Genomic DNA, 19857 nt, shown 5'->3' with positions numbered 1-19857 from the left:
TACATATTTTGGAGTATATGGCATAATTTGTGCATCTACCACACTTGGGGGATGTATACATTTTGAGGAATAACACATGTAAGGGCATAAAGACACCGCAGCACGCACAGACTTTGTGTGTATCTACACACTCGGAATATATCCAGTGCTCTGTAGATACAGCACACCTTGTGTAGAGACCCCACTGCTGGGAGCATTCTGCAAAGTGTTAGTGATATAACTCTGGCAAAACTCTGGGGTGAAGAGTACAGACCCTAAGACCTGATCACCCTGCATGCAGTACACTCCCCCAACTGTGGTTAACCTTGAATAAATCCCTTGCCCTCTGAGACTCAGTTTTTTTCACCTGTTAAATGGGGATCATAACAGTCCCTACCCTCATGGGCTTTGGGGGACAATTAAATGAAACAGAGCTTATAACAGACTCACCATCGCATCTGGCAAAGAAGAAACAGATGATAAATGGCAGCTTTGTTACTGCTTGGCCTTTTAAAAGTGTTTTATAATGCATAAGTATTTTTTAATTTCAAATATACATAAATTCAGATGTTTCCAGAGTCTTAATGCTTTTGAAAACTCAGATAACAGACAGACCATTTAATTCATATTTATTTCACATTTGATCTGTAAACTTTTTGTTAAAAAAAATCCACTGTCATTAGCAACATGTGCTGACATTAATTTTTCTTTAGTGAAATATGAGCGCAGGCCTTAAAGAGTCTCTGTCTAAAACATAGGGCAACTTGGATGTAAACAAGGTCTCCGCCCTTCTCCCTTGACTTTGGGAGTTTATCAATGACTTGATCTCAACCAGAAAAACAGGGAGGAAAAATGGACAACACTTTGATACTTAAGAGCTCTTGGGGCAAGAACTGTACAGTTGGGCAGGCCCATTTGTCTCTTCACACTGTTTACTTTGGGCAAATTGTATCAGGTTTGCTTCTTCCACATAATTTCCACTTCTCCGTGTCTGAAAACAGCAGGTAAAAGATTTCCCACAGTCAGCACTCTGAAGGAGGGAGTGGTAACACATACATCCAAGATGGAAACATACATATTTTTCAAGCAGTGGCCCCAGAGGAAGGGAGGAAGGGGACACTGGAAAGAGAAGGTTTTAAAGTGCAGTACTGGAGTGAAAAAGGGTGCATCCGAGAATCATGGCTTTATACACAGGGCTGCTGCAAGGCAGAAAGGTTCATTTACTTCTGTCTTGATCCATCTTTGTAATATTTACATAGGACAAGGCAATTATGCTGCTAGGCACAGGGGTGGGGAAATGGACAGAAATGTTTTCCCCCTCAGGAAATCTCATCGAAAGTCCAGTCCCAAGGGACAGTCACCAGTTGCTGGTGAAGAGGACACAGAGAGGGTAATGACACCAGAAAAGGGCTCACTTTGCCAAGAGGCTCACCCTGAACTAGACACAATGAGTCTGCCTGGAGAGCACCTCCAGTGGCCAGGATTCAAACATCAAAAGCCAAGAGACATTTGGGACTCCACCCTACCCCCAAGTACTATCAAAAATAGTGTATATTTACAAGGGGTGGGGGGACGGGAGGGCCTGCAGGGCTGCCCTGAGCATTTGTTTAAAAATAAGAGTTGGGAAAGGGGGAAAGCAATTAGCCAGGGCTGGGTAACCCCCACCCCCACCCCATCTGTTAACCCTTTGGGAGCCATCCATTCCCTCTGGGCTCTCGTGCTTGCTCTGAACGACTGTGACAGCTGGGCCCAGGGGAGGTGAAAATACTTTTAGGAAACAATACTGATTTGGGGCTGCCCAAGAACCCAGGAAGATGGCTCTGAGTGAGGAGCTGCCCTAACAATAATGAGGGGGTTGGAGTAGGGGTGTGGCCCTCGCAGCCAGTTCTTTTCTCAGGTAGGAGAGCGCAGATGCCCGCAAGAAGCGGCAGAGCTATCCTGGGGCCAAGAAACTAGGAACAGGCTGGACCCGGGTTTTGGCAGGACCACGTAGACGCGCCCCCTGGATCCCAGCTGCCTGCAGTCAGCGCAAGTCTGTTCTCCGGGAGCGGACTCCGCACTCACACGATCCGCTTCCTGTCCCCCCGGCAGAGGATCTTCTTGAAGGCGCGGCGGAAGTCGTGATTGAAGATGGTGTATATGACCGGGTTCAGCGAGCTGTTGCAGTAGCCGAACCAGAAGAAGAACTTGAAGAGCGTGGGCGGCACGGGGCAGCCGATGGCCGTGAGCGTGTAGGTGAAGAAGAAGGGGAACCAGCACACCACGAACACGCCGATGACCACCGCCAGCACGAAGGTGAAGCGCTTCTCGCGGTTCTGCCGCCCGCGCCAGCGCGACGCCTTGGCGGCCCCGCCGGAGCGCTCCTCCGCGGGCCCCGCCGCGGGTGCCCCCGGCCCCGTCGCCCCCGGCCCGCGCCGCGGCAGGCTGTCCCCGGGCTTCACCTGGCTCGCCCGGGCCTTGCCCTTGGCCCGGGGCCCGCGCTCCGACCTGCGGGACCCCGGGGGCCGCTCAGCGTGCTCAGACGAGGAGCTCTCCTCTAGGTCCAGCGCGTCGGCGTCCGGCCGCCCTGCGGGCCCGGGCTCCCCCGGGGCACCATTGAGCTGCACCTGCAGCGACTCGACCTCGGCGCCCACGGGGCCCACGCCGCCGCGCTCCGGGCCCAAGCCGTTGGGCCTGCGCTCGGCGCCCCCTGGCAGCTCGGCGGCGGTGGCATCGGGACCCCGGCGACTGGGCGGCACGCGGGTGCGGCGCTTGGCGATCTGGTAGATGCGCACGTAGACCAGGATCATGATCAGGCAGGGCGCGAAGAAGGAGCCGATGCTCGACGAGATGACGTACCACTTCTGGTCGTTGATCTCACAGCGCGGTTCGGCGGACGGCTGGCCACTCCTGCCTCTCTTCTTCTCGAAGGAAATGAGCGGGGGGAAGGAGATGACGGCCGAGATGACCCACACCGTGACGATGATGGCCTTGATGCGGCGCGGCGTGCGTTTCAGGTTGTACTCTATGGCCTGGGTGATGGACCAGTAACGATCCAGGCTGATGGCGCACAGGTGCACTATGGAAGACGTGCAGAAGAGCACGTCGAGCGCCAGGTAGATCTCACACCACGCCTTGCCGAAGTACCAGTAGCCCATGACCTCGTTGGCCAGCGAGAAAGGGATGACAAGCGTGGCCACCAGGATGTCCGCCGAAGCCAGAGACACCAGGAAGAGATTCTGGGGCGCCTTGAGCGCGCGGCTTGTGAACACAGCAATGATGACAAGCACGTTACCGAACACCGTGAACAGCATGAGCAGGCCGGCCAGGCACACCAGCGTCAGCGTCACCTGCAGGGAGTAGGGGGTGGCCCGGGCGCCGCCCCCCGGGGCCTCGGTCCCGTTCCAGCTCGCGTTGCCCGCGTCCGGCTGCAGGGAGCCCATGGGCGCGAAGCTGCCCTCGGCCAGCGGCTGCTCCTGGCGGAACATGAACGCGGGTGCCCACTCGCCTGGGCCTGCTGCCAGCTGCCTTCCGGCCCGGTGCCCGTGGGTCCTCCTCTTCCTCTCGCGCCCCGCTCGCCCCGCCGCACCTCACATGGAGAAGGGGCCTCAGGGAGGCCGGGCCCCGAGCTGGGGGACCGCTAGCGGCCCATGGGCCCGGCTCCCGCGAACCGCACCCGGTCCGCGCGCTTCGGGCGCTCGGGGTCGGCGCCTTCTCGCTCCCAGCTCCTAGATACAGCCAAGTTTTATTTCTAAGCGGCGGGAGAGAGTAGGTCGAACCGATGGCGAAAGAGAGATTTATTCTTCAAGAAGAGAGAACAAAAATCATCGGTGGCCTGATGACTTGGAAAGATAATAGGAAATTAAATATATCTGTTTATATATCTTTGACTCTTGAGCCTGAGCGAAAGCAAGAGGTCTTACCGTGTGCGGGGCCCGCCCCCAACCCAGGAGGCAGCCGAGGGGTGCTGATGCTGGCTTGGGGTCCTGCGTCTCTCTCCTTACATCTCCGAAGCGAACACCGACTCTCTCGCTTCCCCCAGACGCGGCGGGGCCGGCGGGGCCCGGGTTGGGGCCACGGTGCGGACTCTGCCGCCTCTCGGAGCGTCGCGGGACTTCCAAAGTTGAGTGCCCTGCTGGGGCTGGGGCGCAGCGCGCGGAGCTCGGAGGCGGCGGCGGCGGTGGCGGTGGGATGATGGGTGTGGGGGCCGCATGAAGGCGCCCCCGTCCTCAGGCAGACCCGGGCGGGTGGGCGATCGGCCCTCCAGGAGCCGCGACCGAGGCAGGAGGTCTCCTGGGCGTCGGCCCGGCGAGCTTCGGGCGCTGAGCGCGACGGGACAGGCTGGGGTCCGAGGGCAGCGTGAGTTTGGGGCAGGAGAGCAGGGCTGGGGAGAGAAAGGTGCTGGGGGTGGCCGGGCGGAGGCGCGCCGGCTGCTAGGCGTCTGCACTGAAGCCCGGGCCGCTGCTTCTCCGCCGCACTAGCCGTGGACTGGTTTTATAGCCCCAGGATCAAGCCGGCGTTGCTGAGCAGCCGGCGTCAGCCCCCACGTGGGAAACCGACCCTCCCCCGCCCCTTGCACCTCCCCTCCGCGGGTCTAGCGCCCTCGCCCAGCGCGGGACCCACTGGAACCCTGCCCCCCTGGTGAGACGGGCCCTTTGGGGAGGCGGATACCCTGAGCGAGGGATTTAAAGGGCGTGCCCGGGGAGTGCCTGCTGGGAATTGGCCAAGCATCTCTGGGCGCGCCGAGCAGAACACATTGGGCACCCGGGAGTGGCCACATCGAGCTGAGTGGGACTTGGGAGGAAAGGGTGTTGAGGTCCCCCGGATGAATCCGGAGAAGCAATTACCGGTACAGGTCGCATCCGGAGCAACCCCGCCCTGGGCCGGGCCACACTTTTCCTGCAAGTGCTCCGGGCGGCGGGGCGAGTGGGGCTGGTGAGAGGAAGGCGCACGTTCAGATCCAACCCCTTTGGCGGAAAGGGAGGCACCCCCCACACACACGCGCGGAGTGAGCTCCGCCAGAGTTAAGAGCTCCACTGTGGGGAGAAGCGGCCATTTGTGGTCCCAGCTGCAGAGCTGCTGCGAGACCCGAGCAGCCTGGGTCTGAACCGGCGCCCCCTAGACCACGGTGAGGAGGGGTCCTGGAGTGGAGGCGGCGCGCGGCGGCAGGGCGAGGGCGCACTGACACCTGCCGGCCGCACGCCGGCACCGCTGCGAGTCTACCCGCGGGCGCCCGGAACCTACTCCCGCCCCTGCGACTGCCTTTTCTCATCTCAGGGCAAGTTTGGGTCCAAGCTCGGGGACAGAGAACCCAGATTTTTTATTGCACTTTGTCATATTGCAGAAATCTTCCTAACGCGTACACTCTTGTGTGGCTCCCTCTCCCCGGCGAGAGTGAGGCTTGGGCTGATGAAGACACATCAGGAAGAGGGCTCTGATGCCTGCAGAGCTGGCAGCCCACCCTGCCGATACAGGGCAACCCACGTTTCTCGCAGATCCCGGAGGCCTGGATCCTGCCTGACTGGTTGCTCTGCTCTGGTCTTCTCTGAACCATTGTGTCTTTGTTGAGGCCGAAAGCTAAACTTCGCCCCCCACCACATCCGCATTTCAGAGCATGCTGCCCGAGAGAAAAGAGAATGTTTTCCACGTTACCTCTGATAGGAATAGAATGGAGAGGGGGTGAGTGCAGTGTTCCTCTGCATGCTCGGTGTCCTGACATAGATTTTAACGGTTGCTAGAGTACCGGCTTGTGTTATCTGCACTTTTCAAATAAACAGTAGGCAGTTTAAGGGCAAGGCCCAGGAGGATGGGAACTGTCAGCAGGAGAGAGATGAGACCTAAAGAAAAGTTATCTTATTTAAGGGCCTACTAAACCAAAATACCTTATGCAGTCAATCAAGCTGGAAGTTCTAAGGATGGAACAGATTGCTTCTCTGCCCAGCAGGATTCAGGCTCAGGACTGAGGACTAAATTAAGGACCTTGAGCATCAAGGCTGAGCATCACTTTCAACACCAGCTGATGTCTACAGTCTCCGCCAGTGATACAGTAATCAGTGTGGTTGCTCTTGAGGTAGATAGTCCTGAAGTCTGTGCTTTTCAAAGTATTTCACAGGTGTCCCCATGCAATCATTCCTCCAACTGGATGATCTCCCTTTCCAGATTTAATTCTGGACATCAGCTGGTGTTGAAGGTGATGCTCAGCCTTGATGCTCAAGGTCCTTTCTAATCCCCTTTTCTGGAGCACCTGAAGAAAGTTAAGGCAATCTTTCCTCCCTCTGTTAAGTCCATTTTCCATCTTCTATCCAAGTCTCAGCTCTGCATCTCCTGAGAGAAGAGATATGGAGAGATTGCATGAGACTCAGTTGGAAATGTGGTCATGCTCACCTCTGTACAGAAACTAGGAGCCCCAGACCTCAAGTATGAATGCTAAGAGAGACAAACATGAGAGCCCATGACAATCTGGGCTTCCCTGTGTTGGTCACAGACCTTAGGGCCGGAGTTTTCATAGATCATCACCGCCTCTCTCCACACCAGCTGCTGACACACATCTCTCCTTCCCATCTCATTTCAGGAGCAAAAAGGGAAATGAAAATAGAGGCCACAGGGCTTTCTTTTCTTGGAATCTCTGCTGCTGGCCTGTGTATAACATCTCATGTCACATTTTCTAAATGCTTCCCAAACAGCCAGTCAGCAGGCAGTCAGCTTCTTAATTCCTGGGTTTGGAGTCTTTTCTCCTAAAATGGAAACAGTCTTTTCAAGGAGCTAGGGTCTTAGAGTCCAATTCAGGACAATTATTAATAATAATGATGGCTGTCTTTTGCTGAGTTCCTAGTACATAACATGTCTAAGGCTGGCTACAGAGCCTCTTTATATGCAGAGTTCTTCCTCTTAACATATGTGTTTGTCTCTCCGTTGTGTTCAACTCTTTGCAACCCCATGAGCTGTAGCTCGCCAGGCTCCTCTGTCCATGGAATTCTCCAGGCAAGAATACTGGAATGGGTTGCTGTTCCCTTCTCCAGGGGATCTTCCTAACCCAGGGATCAAACCTGGGTCTCCCACAGTGCAAGCAGATTGTCTGAGCCACCAGGGTAACACATGTATCTATCACCAAAGGCTCTGGCTCCTTAGCTTGACACTCAGTGTTTGTATCTCTGAGCTTCAAAAGGCTATGTGGATGCTATTAGTTTTTTGATAGAAGATTTAGTGCTGTGCTTGCTGAGTGAGACAGCACTGAGCAGAGAGATATCCACAAAGACAATAATTTCTATCCAGGCCTGTATATCTGCATTGCTTGGGAAGGTGAAATTGACTTACTAGTGCTCCACCAAGGTAATTTTGATTCATCAGGGCTGTGATGGAATGCAGACTGTGTATTTTAACAAACCTCCTTGGGAGATGCTAACATGCACACTCAGTGAAGATTCACTGCTCTAAGTAATAAATAATAAATCTCATTGGGGGCAGGCATGATGAGCAATTGCCTTGGGGGGGGTGCATAAAGGTGGTGTCTAAGGAAGGGAGAGCTGCCAAGGATGGGCTCCAGATTAAGAATAACTGTCCTGGTTCTTCTGGGTCAGCTAGGAGGGTGTCATATTCTTCCAGGAACCAGAGGCGTCACAAACAGTTGAGAGCCACTGTAAAGATGGAAGTTGGCATTTCTGGCCTAAGGAGAAGTCACTCTAGGGCACACAAATGGAGGTCCACTATTATTTCTACTATTAATAAAAATACATACTACAGAGGAGCTGAATTTTCCAAAGATGGCATACAAAATGGGCAACAGGCACATGAAAAGATGTTCAACATCACTAATCATCAGAGAAATGCAAATCAAAACTACAGTGATTATCACCTTACACTGGTCAGAATGCCATTCTCAAAGTCTACAAACAATAAATGCTAGAGAGAGTATCTAAAAAAGGGAATCTTCCTACACTGTTGGCGGGAATGGGAATTGGTACAACCACTATAGAGAACAGCAAGGAGGCTCCTTACAAAGTTAAAATAGGACTACCATATGGCCTTGCAATCCCACTCCTGAGCATATATCTGGAGAAAAACCATAATTTGAAAAGATAATGTACCCCAGTGTTCATTGCAGTGCTATTTACAATAGCCAGGACATGGAAACAACCTCAATGTCCATCAGCAGAGGAATGGACAAAGATGTGGTGCATATACTCAGACGTAGAAAAGAGTGAAATAATGCCATTTGCAGAAACATGGATGGACCTAGAGATTATCATCCTAAGTGAAGTAAGTCAGGCAAAGGAAACAAACATCATTTGATATCACATATCACTTACATGTGGAATCTAATTTTTTTAATTATATAAATGAACTTATTTACAAAATAGAAACAGAAAAAAAAAAAAAGCTTGTGGTTACCAAAGGGGAAATGTGGGTGGGTGGGGGGATAAATTATGTGTATTAACATACACATATTACTATATATAACCAACAAGGACTTACTGTATAGCATAGGGAACACTATTCAGTATTCTGTAGTAACCTATATGGGAAAATAATTTGAAAAAGAATGAACATATGTATATGTATAACTGAATCACTATGCTATATACCTTAAACTAATACAACATGGCAAATCAACTATACTCCAATAAAATTTATATATACATTTATATATCCTATATGTATATATTACATATATGTTTAATATATAATTTACCATGACTTATCAGGTTGTATTGGTTTCAGGTATATGGCATAATGGGCTTCCCTGGTGGCTTAGACAATAAAGAATCCACCTGCAATGCAGAAGACCTGGGTCTGACCCCTGGGTCAGGAAGAGCCCCTGGAGAAGGAATGGCTACCCACTCCAGTGTTCTTGACTGGAGAATGCCATGGGCAGAGAAGCCTGGCGGGCTACAGTCCATGAGGTCGCAAAGAGTTGGATACGACTGAGCAACTAATACTTTCACTTTTTCGTATAGCATAATGATTCGTGGCAGCATTATTTACAGTAGCCAAGATATGGACGCAACCTAAGTACCCATCAATAGCTGAATGGATAGAGAAGATTTTATATATATAATGGACTATTACTTATCCATAAAGAAATCTTGCCATTTGTGACAACACTGAGGGACCCTGAAGGTATTATGCCAAGTGAAATAAGTGAAAAATAAATTTTGCATGATTTCGCTTATAAGTTGAATCTAAAAAACAAATGTATCAACGTAACAGAAACAGAGTTATAGACACAGAGAAAAAACAGGTGGTTGTCAGAGGGAAGGGGCTGGAGGAGGAGAAAAATAGATGAGGGAGATTTAGAGGTTCAGGCTTTCCAGCTACAAAATGATTCACTGGCATGAAATGTACAGTGTGGGGAATTTAGTGAAGAATAATGCAATATCTTTGTATAGTACATGGTAGCTAGATTTATTATGATCCTTTTGAAAATCATAGAAATATTGAATCACCATGTAGTAAAACAGGAACTATCATAGCATTGTAGGTCAGTTATCCTTAAAAAACAAACTCATAGGAAAAGAGATTAGAGTTGTGGTTACCAGAGATGGGGTAGAGAGAGAGAGAGATCGGATGAAGACATTTAGAAAGTACAAACTTCCAGTTATAAGATAAATAAGTACTAGGGATGTGCAACACGAGAAATATTGAATTGCTGTATGTTATGTATGAAAGCTGCTGAGAGTAAATCCTAAGAGCTCTCCTCATAAGGAACATTTTTTTCTATTTCTTTAATTTTGTACCTGTATGAGATGATGGATGTTCATCAGACTTACTGTGGTAATCTTTTCATGTTGTAAGTCAAATTATTGTGCTGTACATCTTAAATATACACAGTGCTATATATCAATTATATCTCAATAAAATTGGATCAGTAAATACTGTTCATTAGCACTGACCCCATATCAGGCATAATGCTGAGCAGTTTATATACTCTATATTATTTTATGTAATTCCCAAGACCACCCTCTACTGTAGAGGTTATTATCTGCCTTGACAGATGGGGAAAATAAGGCTCGGAGAGGCTAAGCAGACAGCCTAGCTAACAGAGACCAGGATCGGACGTGGACCTTGTGTTTCCTGATTATAAGCCCAGTGAACTTCCTATGTCCCTTTCTGGGGACCTCTCCCTCTACCACCCTGACAAAGCAGAACCTGCAGAGGTTTATCAGAAGTGAGAGCACCATTGGCCTGGCCCACCCTCCCTGTTTTCCTGTCCTCCCAGTTCATCTGTGGCTACTAGAGCAGGACAGTACAGGGCAAGACACGTTCCTTTGTCCCACCTCTGATGCCTGCGGTATTGGAGGAAGTGTCAGGCACACTGCACAAGACTGAGCATTCCCCAGCATGAGGGAGAGCTACCTGGCCGTGAAGCCCAGGAACAACTGGCCTCCCCTTGGTAGAATCAACTGCTCCTTCTCATGGCCCCATACATATTTTCTCCAGAGTTTGGGTGAGCCTTCATTGCCCAAGTTTACCTGTTCTAGTAAATGGCAACCCACTCCACTATTCTTGCCTGGAAAATCTCATGAACAGAGGAGCCTGGTGGGCTACAGTCCATGGGCTGCAAGAGTTGGACACAACTGAGAGACTAAACTTACCTACCTAGTAAGGGGAAAGTACTGTGCTATTCATCTTGGCATTCCCATAGCATACCTAAAACAGGCTTTTTAACCATCAAATTTATGCAACCGACCCCTTGGGGATCCAACAAGACTCAGGAAGGACCTAGGCATTTACTTGTAGCTGGAACTTCCCTGATGGCACAGATGGTAAAGCGTCTGCCTGCAATGCGGGAGATCTGGGTTCAATCCCTGGGTCAGGAAGATCCCCTGGAGAAGGCAATGGCACCCCACTCCAGTACTCTTGCCTGGATAATCCCATGGACGGAGGAGCCTGGTAAGCTACAGTCCATGGGGTCGCAAAGAGTCGGACACGACTGAGCGACTTCACTTTCACTTTAACAAATATCCGAGTAATCCAGTAAATACCAAAATGTAAGACGCAGGAAGTGACAGTTAGAACTGGACATGGAACAACAGACTGGTTCCAAATAGGAAAAGCAGTATGTCAAGGCTGTATATTGTCACCCTGCTTATTTAACTTATATGCAGAGTACATCATGAGAAACGCTGGGCTGGAAGAAGCACAAGCTGGAATCAAGATTTCCTGGAGAAGTATCAATAACCTCAGATATGCAGATGACACCACACTTATGGCAGAAAGTGAAGAGGAACTAAAGAGCCTCTTGATAAAAGTGAAAAGAGGAGAGTGAAAAAGTTGGCTTAAAGCTCAAGATTCAGAAAACGAAGATCATGGCATCTGGTCCCATCACCTCATGGGAAATAGATGGGGAAACAGTGGAAACAGTGTCAGACTTTATTTTGGGGGGCTCCAAAATCACTGCAGATGGTGACTGCAGCCATGAAATAAAAAGATGTTTACTCCTTGGAAGGAAAGTTATGACCAACCTAGATGGCATATTCAAAAGCAGAAATATTACTTTGCCAAAAAAGGTCCATCTAGTCAAGGCTATGGTTTTTCCAGTAGTCATGTATGGATCTGAGAGTTGGACTGTGAAGAAAGCTGAGCACCGAAGAATTGATGCTTTTGAACTGTGGCATTGGAGAAGGCTCTTAAGAGTCCCTTGGACTTCAAGGAGATCCAACCAGTCCATCCTAAAGGAGATCAGTCCTAGGTGTTCATTGGAAGGACTGATGCTGAAGCTGAAACTCCAATATTTTGGCCACCTGATGTGAAGAGTTGACCCATTGGAAAAGACCCTGATGCTAGGAGGGATTGGGGGCAGGAGGAGAAGGGGACGACAGAGGATGAGATGGCTGGATGGCATCACTGACTCGATGGACGTGAGTCTGAGGGAACTCTGGGAGTTGCTGATGGACAGGGAGGCCTGGCGTGCTGCGATTCATGGGGTCACAAAGAGTCGGACACGACTGAGCAACTGAACTGAACTGAACTGAACTGAAGATGTATTAGCATAGATATTTGATAAGTATTTGTATGATGAATGAAGGAAAGAAGTTGTGAATGAATGGATACAATTTAAAACTAAGTTACCCAAAATATAAGAAGTCCAGAAAACGGTGGCTAGATTCCAAAATAAGGATTTAGTTATCTTAACTAGTGCGAGATAAAAAAACATAGATGCTCTCATTTTCTATCTCTAGCTCTACCTCCCTTTCTATCTATATTTTTTTCTGGAAAGGAACACATAAGTATTGGAAGATGACCTATTTATGACTACCAGCCAAGCAAATTACCAATACATGTAATTTAGCTTATACTAAATTATCTGTTTTTCCTGGAATTACATCTATAATTAAAGTGCCAGGTAACATTAAAATTCTTCTTGTGTGTATGCACGTGTGTTCAGTCGTGTCTGACTCTCTGCAACCCCATGGACTGTAGCCCGCCAGGCTCCTCTGTCCGTGGGATTTTCCAGGCACGAATACTGGAGTGGGTTGCCATTTCCTCCTCCAAGGGATCTTTCCAACCCAGGGATCGAAACTGCATCTCCCATATCTCCTGTATTGCAGACAGATTCTTTACCACTGAGCCATGGGGAACTTCATCTAAAAAGAGCCAGAAAACTGGATTGGAGATGATATTATAGCATATTACTATTTTTTGAAGACTAAGAAAAAACTACATCCTCATTAGCTTGGACTCCTAGGCTCTCACAAATCAAAGTTCAGACACACAAACACAGGCCACACACCCATGCATATGGACCATATGGGCACACACACTCACCCATCTGAACATGATGGACAGGTGGGGAACACAGTGTTCCCATTGCCGCCCATGCCCCACACACAACTGGAACGAAATGCTGCGATGTTACTAACATCTGTCAAGTCACTAAATTGCTGACATGGTGGCGGGGAGGAGGGGCTGGCAGTCACTAGAAAAAAATCCATTGCTTCCTCTGAGATATTATTTAATTCTTCTACTTTCTTGCTGCCAGTGCTGGAGCTCTTTGCAAGCACATTGTTCCTGAAGGTGAATGGAATCCAAAAGAAAAGCATCACTTTCAAGAGTGTTGTTGGAAGGACTGGGCTTATTTACCACCTTCCATGTTTCTCATCACTGACTGTTAGATCTATCCTGCTATTCCCATGGAAACAAGTGTGAAGTCTGAGCATCACCTTCATCTTTTTTTTTTCCCCCTAAGGTGCTAGCCCATCCTGCTTCCACCTGGAAGATGAAGCCAAGTGATTTCTGCCCCTACTGGGCCTTCTGGCCAAGACCCAAGATAATAGTCTGTGCCAGGATCACCTCTATCTTAAGAATGCCCAAAAAGGTTTGGCTCTCATCTGGATCTTTGCTGCTGCCGACCCTGCAAGATAAATGTGTGTTTCCACTAAAACTTGACTGCTGAGGGTGGTGCACACACATGAAACTTACCACTACCTCCTGAGTTTTCCAGGTCAGTCCTCGCAAATAAGGGCTCTTTCACACCACATTCAGGTGCATTGTCTTGCCTGCTTTGTCCAAAAGCATAAGAAAAAGCACGCTTGAATCAGTTATGGCCAGTGATGGCTATTTATGGCACGTGGCTATTTATGGCACAACAGGTGAGCTAGAGCCTCTGGCCCTTGGGGATAATGGAGATATTTGTGACCAAACTTAATAACTTTAAACTAACATTCGTTAACCTAATTAAGTAAAGTGAATCAACCTTTCACATTTTCACAAAGAAACCATGGAAACCCCATGAACACACACATACACCACACACACACACACACACACACACTGTTTAAAAGGTAATCTGGTCATTCTGCTCCCTGGAAATGATTTCTTTTTTCCATTCTCCCTAGTTAATGATACCAGCAAAGCACAAGCTTTTCCCTCCTAAAGGGGCCCCTGCCTGCCAGCTCCAGGGAGTGAAGTCATTAGGAATTCAGGCTTTGGAGTAAGATAAACCTGGGCTCTGTTCCTACTTCTGTCATTTAATAACTGTATTAACTTACTTAACTTTCTGGACCTTGGTTTTCTCATACAGAAATGGGGAAAATAGTAATAAGCATCTCAGGTATGCTCTTAAGTGAATGTTTAATAAATGAATACCTGGAATATATATAACACAATGTTCAGTATTTAATAGATGTTTTGTTGCTGTTCAGTCACTAAGTCGTGTCTGACTCTTTGTGACCCCATGGACTGCAGCACCCCAAGCTTCCCTAGATGCTTGACATACACTAAGTGTATTTGTTTATTTGGCAAAACTTTCTCCTTTATTAACCTGATTCTTTCTCAGACAGATGCAAAGATACTTGAAGATCTGCCCCTTAAATTTTGATAGTTAATACATTGGTGTGAAAAATAAGAATTAAAAACTAAATAAAAGTAGGAACATGTGACTTCACATTTTAACAGATATTTATTCCTTTTTGTGTATGTGAACAGCCAAGAACGGGGAGAAAGTCCCTTGCCTTAAGACTATACCAAACTGAAAAGCTTCTGCACAGCAAAGAAAGCCATCAACAAAATGAAAAAGCAACCTACAGAATGGGAGAATATATTTGCAAATCATGTATCTGATAAGGGGCTAATATGCAAAATATATAAAGAACCCATACAACTCACTCACAAAAATTTAAATAAACACTCCAATTTTTTTAAATGCAAAAAGGGGATAAATAGACATCTTTCCAAAGAAGACATGCAGATGACCAACAAGTATGAGAAAAGGTGCTCAAAATCACTAGTCATCAGGGAAATGCAAATCAAAACTACAATGAGTTATCACCTCACACCTGTTATAATGGCTGTTATCAAAAAGAAAAGAAAGGGAACCTTGTGCACTGCTGATAGGAATGTAAATTAGTGCAGCCACTATGGGAAAAAGTATGAAGGTTCCTCAAAATATGAAAAATCGAACTGCATGTGATTCAGCAATGCTGCTTCTGAGTAAAACACTAACTCAAAAGGACAGATGCACCCTCACATTCACTGCAGCATTATTTACAAAAGCAAGATATGGAAACAGTCTGTGTCCATCAATATATCAATGGATTAAAAAAAAAGTGGTATGTATATATGATGGAATACTACTCAGTCATAAAAAATGAAAGAAATCTTGCCATTTGTGACAACATGGATGGACCCTTACACCATTACACTAAGTAAAATATGTCAGACAGAGAAAGACAAATACCATATGATCTCACATATTCATGTGGAATCTAAAGAAAACTCAAGCAAACAAACAAAAACCAAGTGCATAGATACAGAGAACAGATTGGTGGTTGCCAGATGTGAGGAATAAGGGGTGAACAAAACGGGTGAATGGGAAAAGGTACAAACTTTCAGTTAGAAAGTAAGTCAGTCATGATATGGAACTGGTACAAAAATAGAAATGTAGACCAATGGAGCAGGATAGAAAACCCAGAAAAAAAACCCATGCACCTATGGTCAGTTAATCTGTGACAAAGGCAAGACTATACAATGTTGAAAAGACAGTCTTTTCAACAAATGATGGGAAAACTGGACAGCTACATGTGAAAAAAGAAAGAAAGAAAGAAATTAGATCATTCTTTAACATCATACATAAAAACAAGTTCAAAATGGATGAAAGACCTAAATGTGACACTGGACACTGTAAAATTCCTAGAGGAAAACATAGGCAGAACACTCTCTGATATAAATCAGAGCAATATGTTTTCAATCTGTCTCCCAGAAAAATGGAAATAAAAATAAACTAAAGGGGCCTACTTAAACTCAGAAGCTTTTGCACAGTAAGAAATAATAAACAAAATGAAGACAGCTCACAGGTTGGGAGAAAATGATGCGACATACAAGGGATTAGCCTCCAAAATTTACAAACAGCTCAGGATGATTAGCTCATTTCACACGCGAGCAAGGTAATGCTCAAAATCGTTCAACCCAGGTTTCAGCAATATGTGGTGAACTGAGAAATTCCAGATGGTCAAGCTGGATTTAGAAAAGGCAGAGGAACCAGAGATCAAATTGCCAATATCTGTTGGATAATAGAAAAAGCAAGGGAATTCCAGAAAAGCATCTACTCTGTTTCATTGACTACGCGAAAGCCTTTTGACTTTTCCAGCAAACTGTGAAAAATTCTTAGAGATGGGAATACCAGACCATCTGACCTGCCTTTTGAGAGACCTGTATGCAGGTCAAGAAGCAACAGTCAGAACCAGACATGGAACAACAGACTGGTTGAAAATTGGTAAAGGAATATGTCAAGGCTGTATATTGTCACTCTGCTTATTTAACTTATATGCAGAGTACATCATGTGACATGCCTGGCTAGATGAAGCACAAGCTGGAATCAAGATTGCCAAGAGAAATGTCAATTAACCTCAGATATGCGGATGATACCACCCTAATGACAGAAAGTGAAGAGGAACTAAAGAGTTTCCTGATGAAGGTCAAAGAGGAGAGTGAAAGAGTTGGCTTAAAATGCAACATTAAAAAAACTAAGATCATGGCATCTGGTCCCATCACTTCATGGCAAATAAAAATGGAAACAGTGGCAGATCTTATTATCTTAGGCTCCAAGATCACTGTAGACTATGACTGCAGCCATGAAATTAAAGATGTTTGCTCCTTGGAAGAAAACCTATGACAAATCTAGACAATGTATTAAAAAGCAGAGACATCGCTTTGCCAACAAAGGTCCATACAGTCAAAGCTATGGATTTTCCAGTGGTCATGGATAGATGTGAGCTCCTGCTGCTGCTGCTGCTAAGTCGCTTCAGTCGTGTCCGACTCTGTGTGGCCCTATAGACGGCAGCCCACCAGGATCCTCTGTCGTTGGCATTATCCAGGCGAGAATACTGGAGTGGGTTGCCATTTCCTTCTCCAATGGATGTGACAGTTGGACCATAAAGAAGGCTGAGTACCGAAGAATTGATGTTTTCGAACTGTGATGCTGGAGAAGACTCTTGAGAGTCCCTTGGATAGCAAGGAGATCAAACCAGTCAATCCTAAAGGAAAACAGTCCTGAATATTCATTGGAAGGACTGATGCTGAAGCTGAAGCTCCAATACTTTGGCCACCTGATGAGAAGAGCTGACTCATTGCAAAAGACCCTGATGCTGGGAAAGATTGAGGGCAGGAGGAGAAGGGGGCTACAGAGGATGAGATATTTGGATGGCATCATCAACTCAATGGACATGAGTTTGAGTAAACTCTGGGAGATAGTGAAGGAAAGGGAAGCCTGGCATGCTGTAGTCCATGGGATCACGAGAGTCACACATGACTTGGCAACTCAACAATGCCTCTTTACTTCTGATAATTTTCCTTGCTCTCAAGTTTGCTTTGTCTGAAATTAATACAGCTACTCCAACTTATTAGTATTAGCATGGTGTATCTTTCTCCATCTTTTGCCTTTAATCTTTATGTATCTTGATATTTAGAGTGTGTTTCTTGTAGGCAACATGTATTTGGTCTTTTTTAAATCTACTGTGACAATCGCTTTTCATTGGCTGTTGAAGTGATCATTGATATAGTTATATTAACATCTAACTTCATTACCATTGTTTTTTTGTCTTCCATGCCTTTTATGCTTTGAATGGAGCATTTTATGATTCCATATTCTCTTAACATATAAAGCATATATTTAACTTTTTTTAGCTGTTGACCTACTGTTTGCAATATTTATTTACAACTAATCCAAGTTCCCTTTCAAACAACACAGATCACTTAATGGGTAAGGCAACTGCTTTATAAGAGAGTATTTCCAATTCCTCTCTCTCATCCCTTATATATAATATTGCTGCCATTTCTCTTATCCATAATCTATAGTCTCCAAATATATTATTATTGGAACAATTATGTTAAATCAGTAAAGAAAAATGAAAGATTTTACCTTCATTTATTCCTTAATGCTCTTCCTTTGTGTAGATTGTTTCTGACCTATATTACTTTTCTTCTCCCTTAAGAATTTCTTTTAGTAATTCTTGCAAGGGAAGTACATTGGTGACAAATTCCCTAAATTTTAGTTTGTATAAAATTATTTCTTTTGAAGGATAATTTCAGATACTACAGAACTCTCAGTGGTTGTTTTTTTTCTTCCTCTCAACACAGACAGTATTTTACTCTACTCTCTTTTGAGAAATGCAAAAAAGCAAAATCACTGTCTGGGGAGGCCTTACAAATAGCTGTGAAAAGAGAAGTGAAAAGCAAATGAGAAAAGGAAAGATATAAGCATCTGAATGCAGAATTCCAAAGAATAGCAAGGAGAGATAAGAAAGCCTTCCTCAGCAATCAATGCAAAGAAATAAGAAAACAACAGAATGGGAAAGACTAGAGATCTCTTCAAGAAAATTAGAGATACCAAGGGAACATTTCATGCAAAGATGGGCTCGATAAAGGACAGAAATGGTCTGGACCTAACAGAAGCAGAAGATATTAAGAAGAGGTGGCAAGAATACACAGAAGAACTGTACAAAAAAGATCTTCACAACCCAGAGAATCACGATGGTGTGATCACTCACCTAGAGCCAGACATCCTGGAATGTGAAGTCAAGTGGGCCTTAGAAAGCATCACTACAAACAAAGCTAGTGGAGGTGATGAAATTCCAGTTGAGCTATCTCAAATTCTGAAAGATGTGTGAAAAGAGCTGCACTCAATATGCCAGCAAATTTGGAAAACTCAGCAGTGGCCACAGGACTGGAAAAGGTCAGTTTTCATTCCAGTCCCAAACAAAGGCAATGCCAAAGAATGCTCAAACTACCACACAACTGCACTCATCTCACATGCTAGTAAAGTAATGCTCAAAATTCTCCAAGCCAGACTTGAGCAATACGTGAACTGTGAACTTCCAGATGTTCAAGCCGGTTTTAGAAAAGGCAGAGGAACCAGAGATCAAATTACCAACATCCACTGGATCATGGGAAAAGCAAGAGAGTTCCAGAAAAACATCTATTTCTTCTGCTTTATTGAATATGCCAAAGCCTTTGACTGTGTGGATCACAATAAATTGTGGAAAATTCTGAAAGAGATGGGAATACCAGACCACCTGACCTGCCTCTTGAGAAACATGTATGCAGGTCAGGAAGCAACAGTTAGAACTGGACACGGAACAGACTGGTTCGAAATAGGAAAAGGAGTATGTCCAAGGCTGTATACTGTCACCCTGCTTATTTAACTTATATGCAGAGTACATCACGAGAAAATGCTGGGCTGGGAAGAAGCACAAGCTGGAATCAAGATTGCCAGGAGAAATATCAATAACCTCAGATATGCAGATAACACCACCCTTATGGCAGAAAGTGAAGAGGAACTAAAAAGCCTCTTGATGAAGGTGAAAAGAGGAAAGTGAAAGAGTTGGCTTAAAGCTCAAGATTCAGAAAACGAAGATCATGGCATCTGGTCCCATCACTTCACGGGAAATAGATGGGGAAACAGTGGAAACAATGTCAGACTTTATTTTGGGGGGCTCCAAAATCACTGCAGATGGTGACTGCAGCCATGAAATTAAAAGACACTTACTCCTTGGAAGGAAACTTATGACCAACCTAGACAGCATATTAAAAAGCAGAGACAGTACTTTGTCAACAAAGGTCCAACTAGTCAAAGCTATGGTTTTTCCAGTGGTCATGTATGGATGTGAGAGTTGGGCTGTGAAGAAAGCTGAGCACCAAAGAATTAATGCTTTTGAACTGTGGTGTTGGAGAAGACTCTTGAGTCCCTTGGACTTCAGGGAGATCCAACCAGTCTATCCTAAGGGAGATCAGTCCTGGGTGTTCTTTGGAAGGATTGATGCTAAAGCTGAAACTCCAGTACTTTGGCCACCTCATGCAAAGAGTTGGCTCATTGGAAAAGACTCTGATGCTGGGAGGGATTGGGGGCAGGAGGAAAAGGGGACGACAGAGGATGAGATGGCTGGATGGCATCACCAACTCGATGGA

At 46.1% G+C, this 19857-nt stretch overlaps 1 protein-coding gene across 1 annotated transcript; it reads right to left on the bottom strand.

Moving 5' to 3' along the window:
* Positions 1-2039: 2039 nt before the first annotated feature.
* Positions 2040-3446, bottom strand: ADRA2A (adrenoceptor alpha 2A). The gene has a single exon (XM_052661144.1). It carries the CDS (start codon positions 3444-3446, stop codon positions 2040-2042), a length of 1407 nt encoding a protein of 468 aa, XP_052517104.1.
* Positions 3447-19857: the final 16411 nt, after the last annotated feature.

The sequence above is a fragment of the Budorcas taxicolor genome, chromosome 23, assembly GCF_023091745.1.
Source record: "Budorcas taxicolor isolate Tak-1 chromosome 23, Takin1.1, whole genome shotgun sequence".
Taxonomy (NCBI): Eukaryota; Metazoa; Chordata; class Mammalia; order Artiodactyla; family Bovidae; genus Budorcas; species Budorcas taxicolor.
Note: the sequence above shows the minus strand (reverse complement) of the source record. Positions and strands in the feature narration are given on the sequence as shown.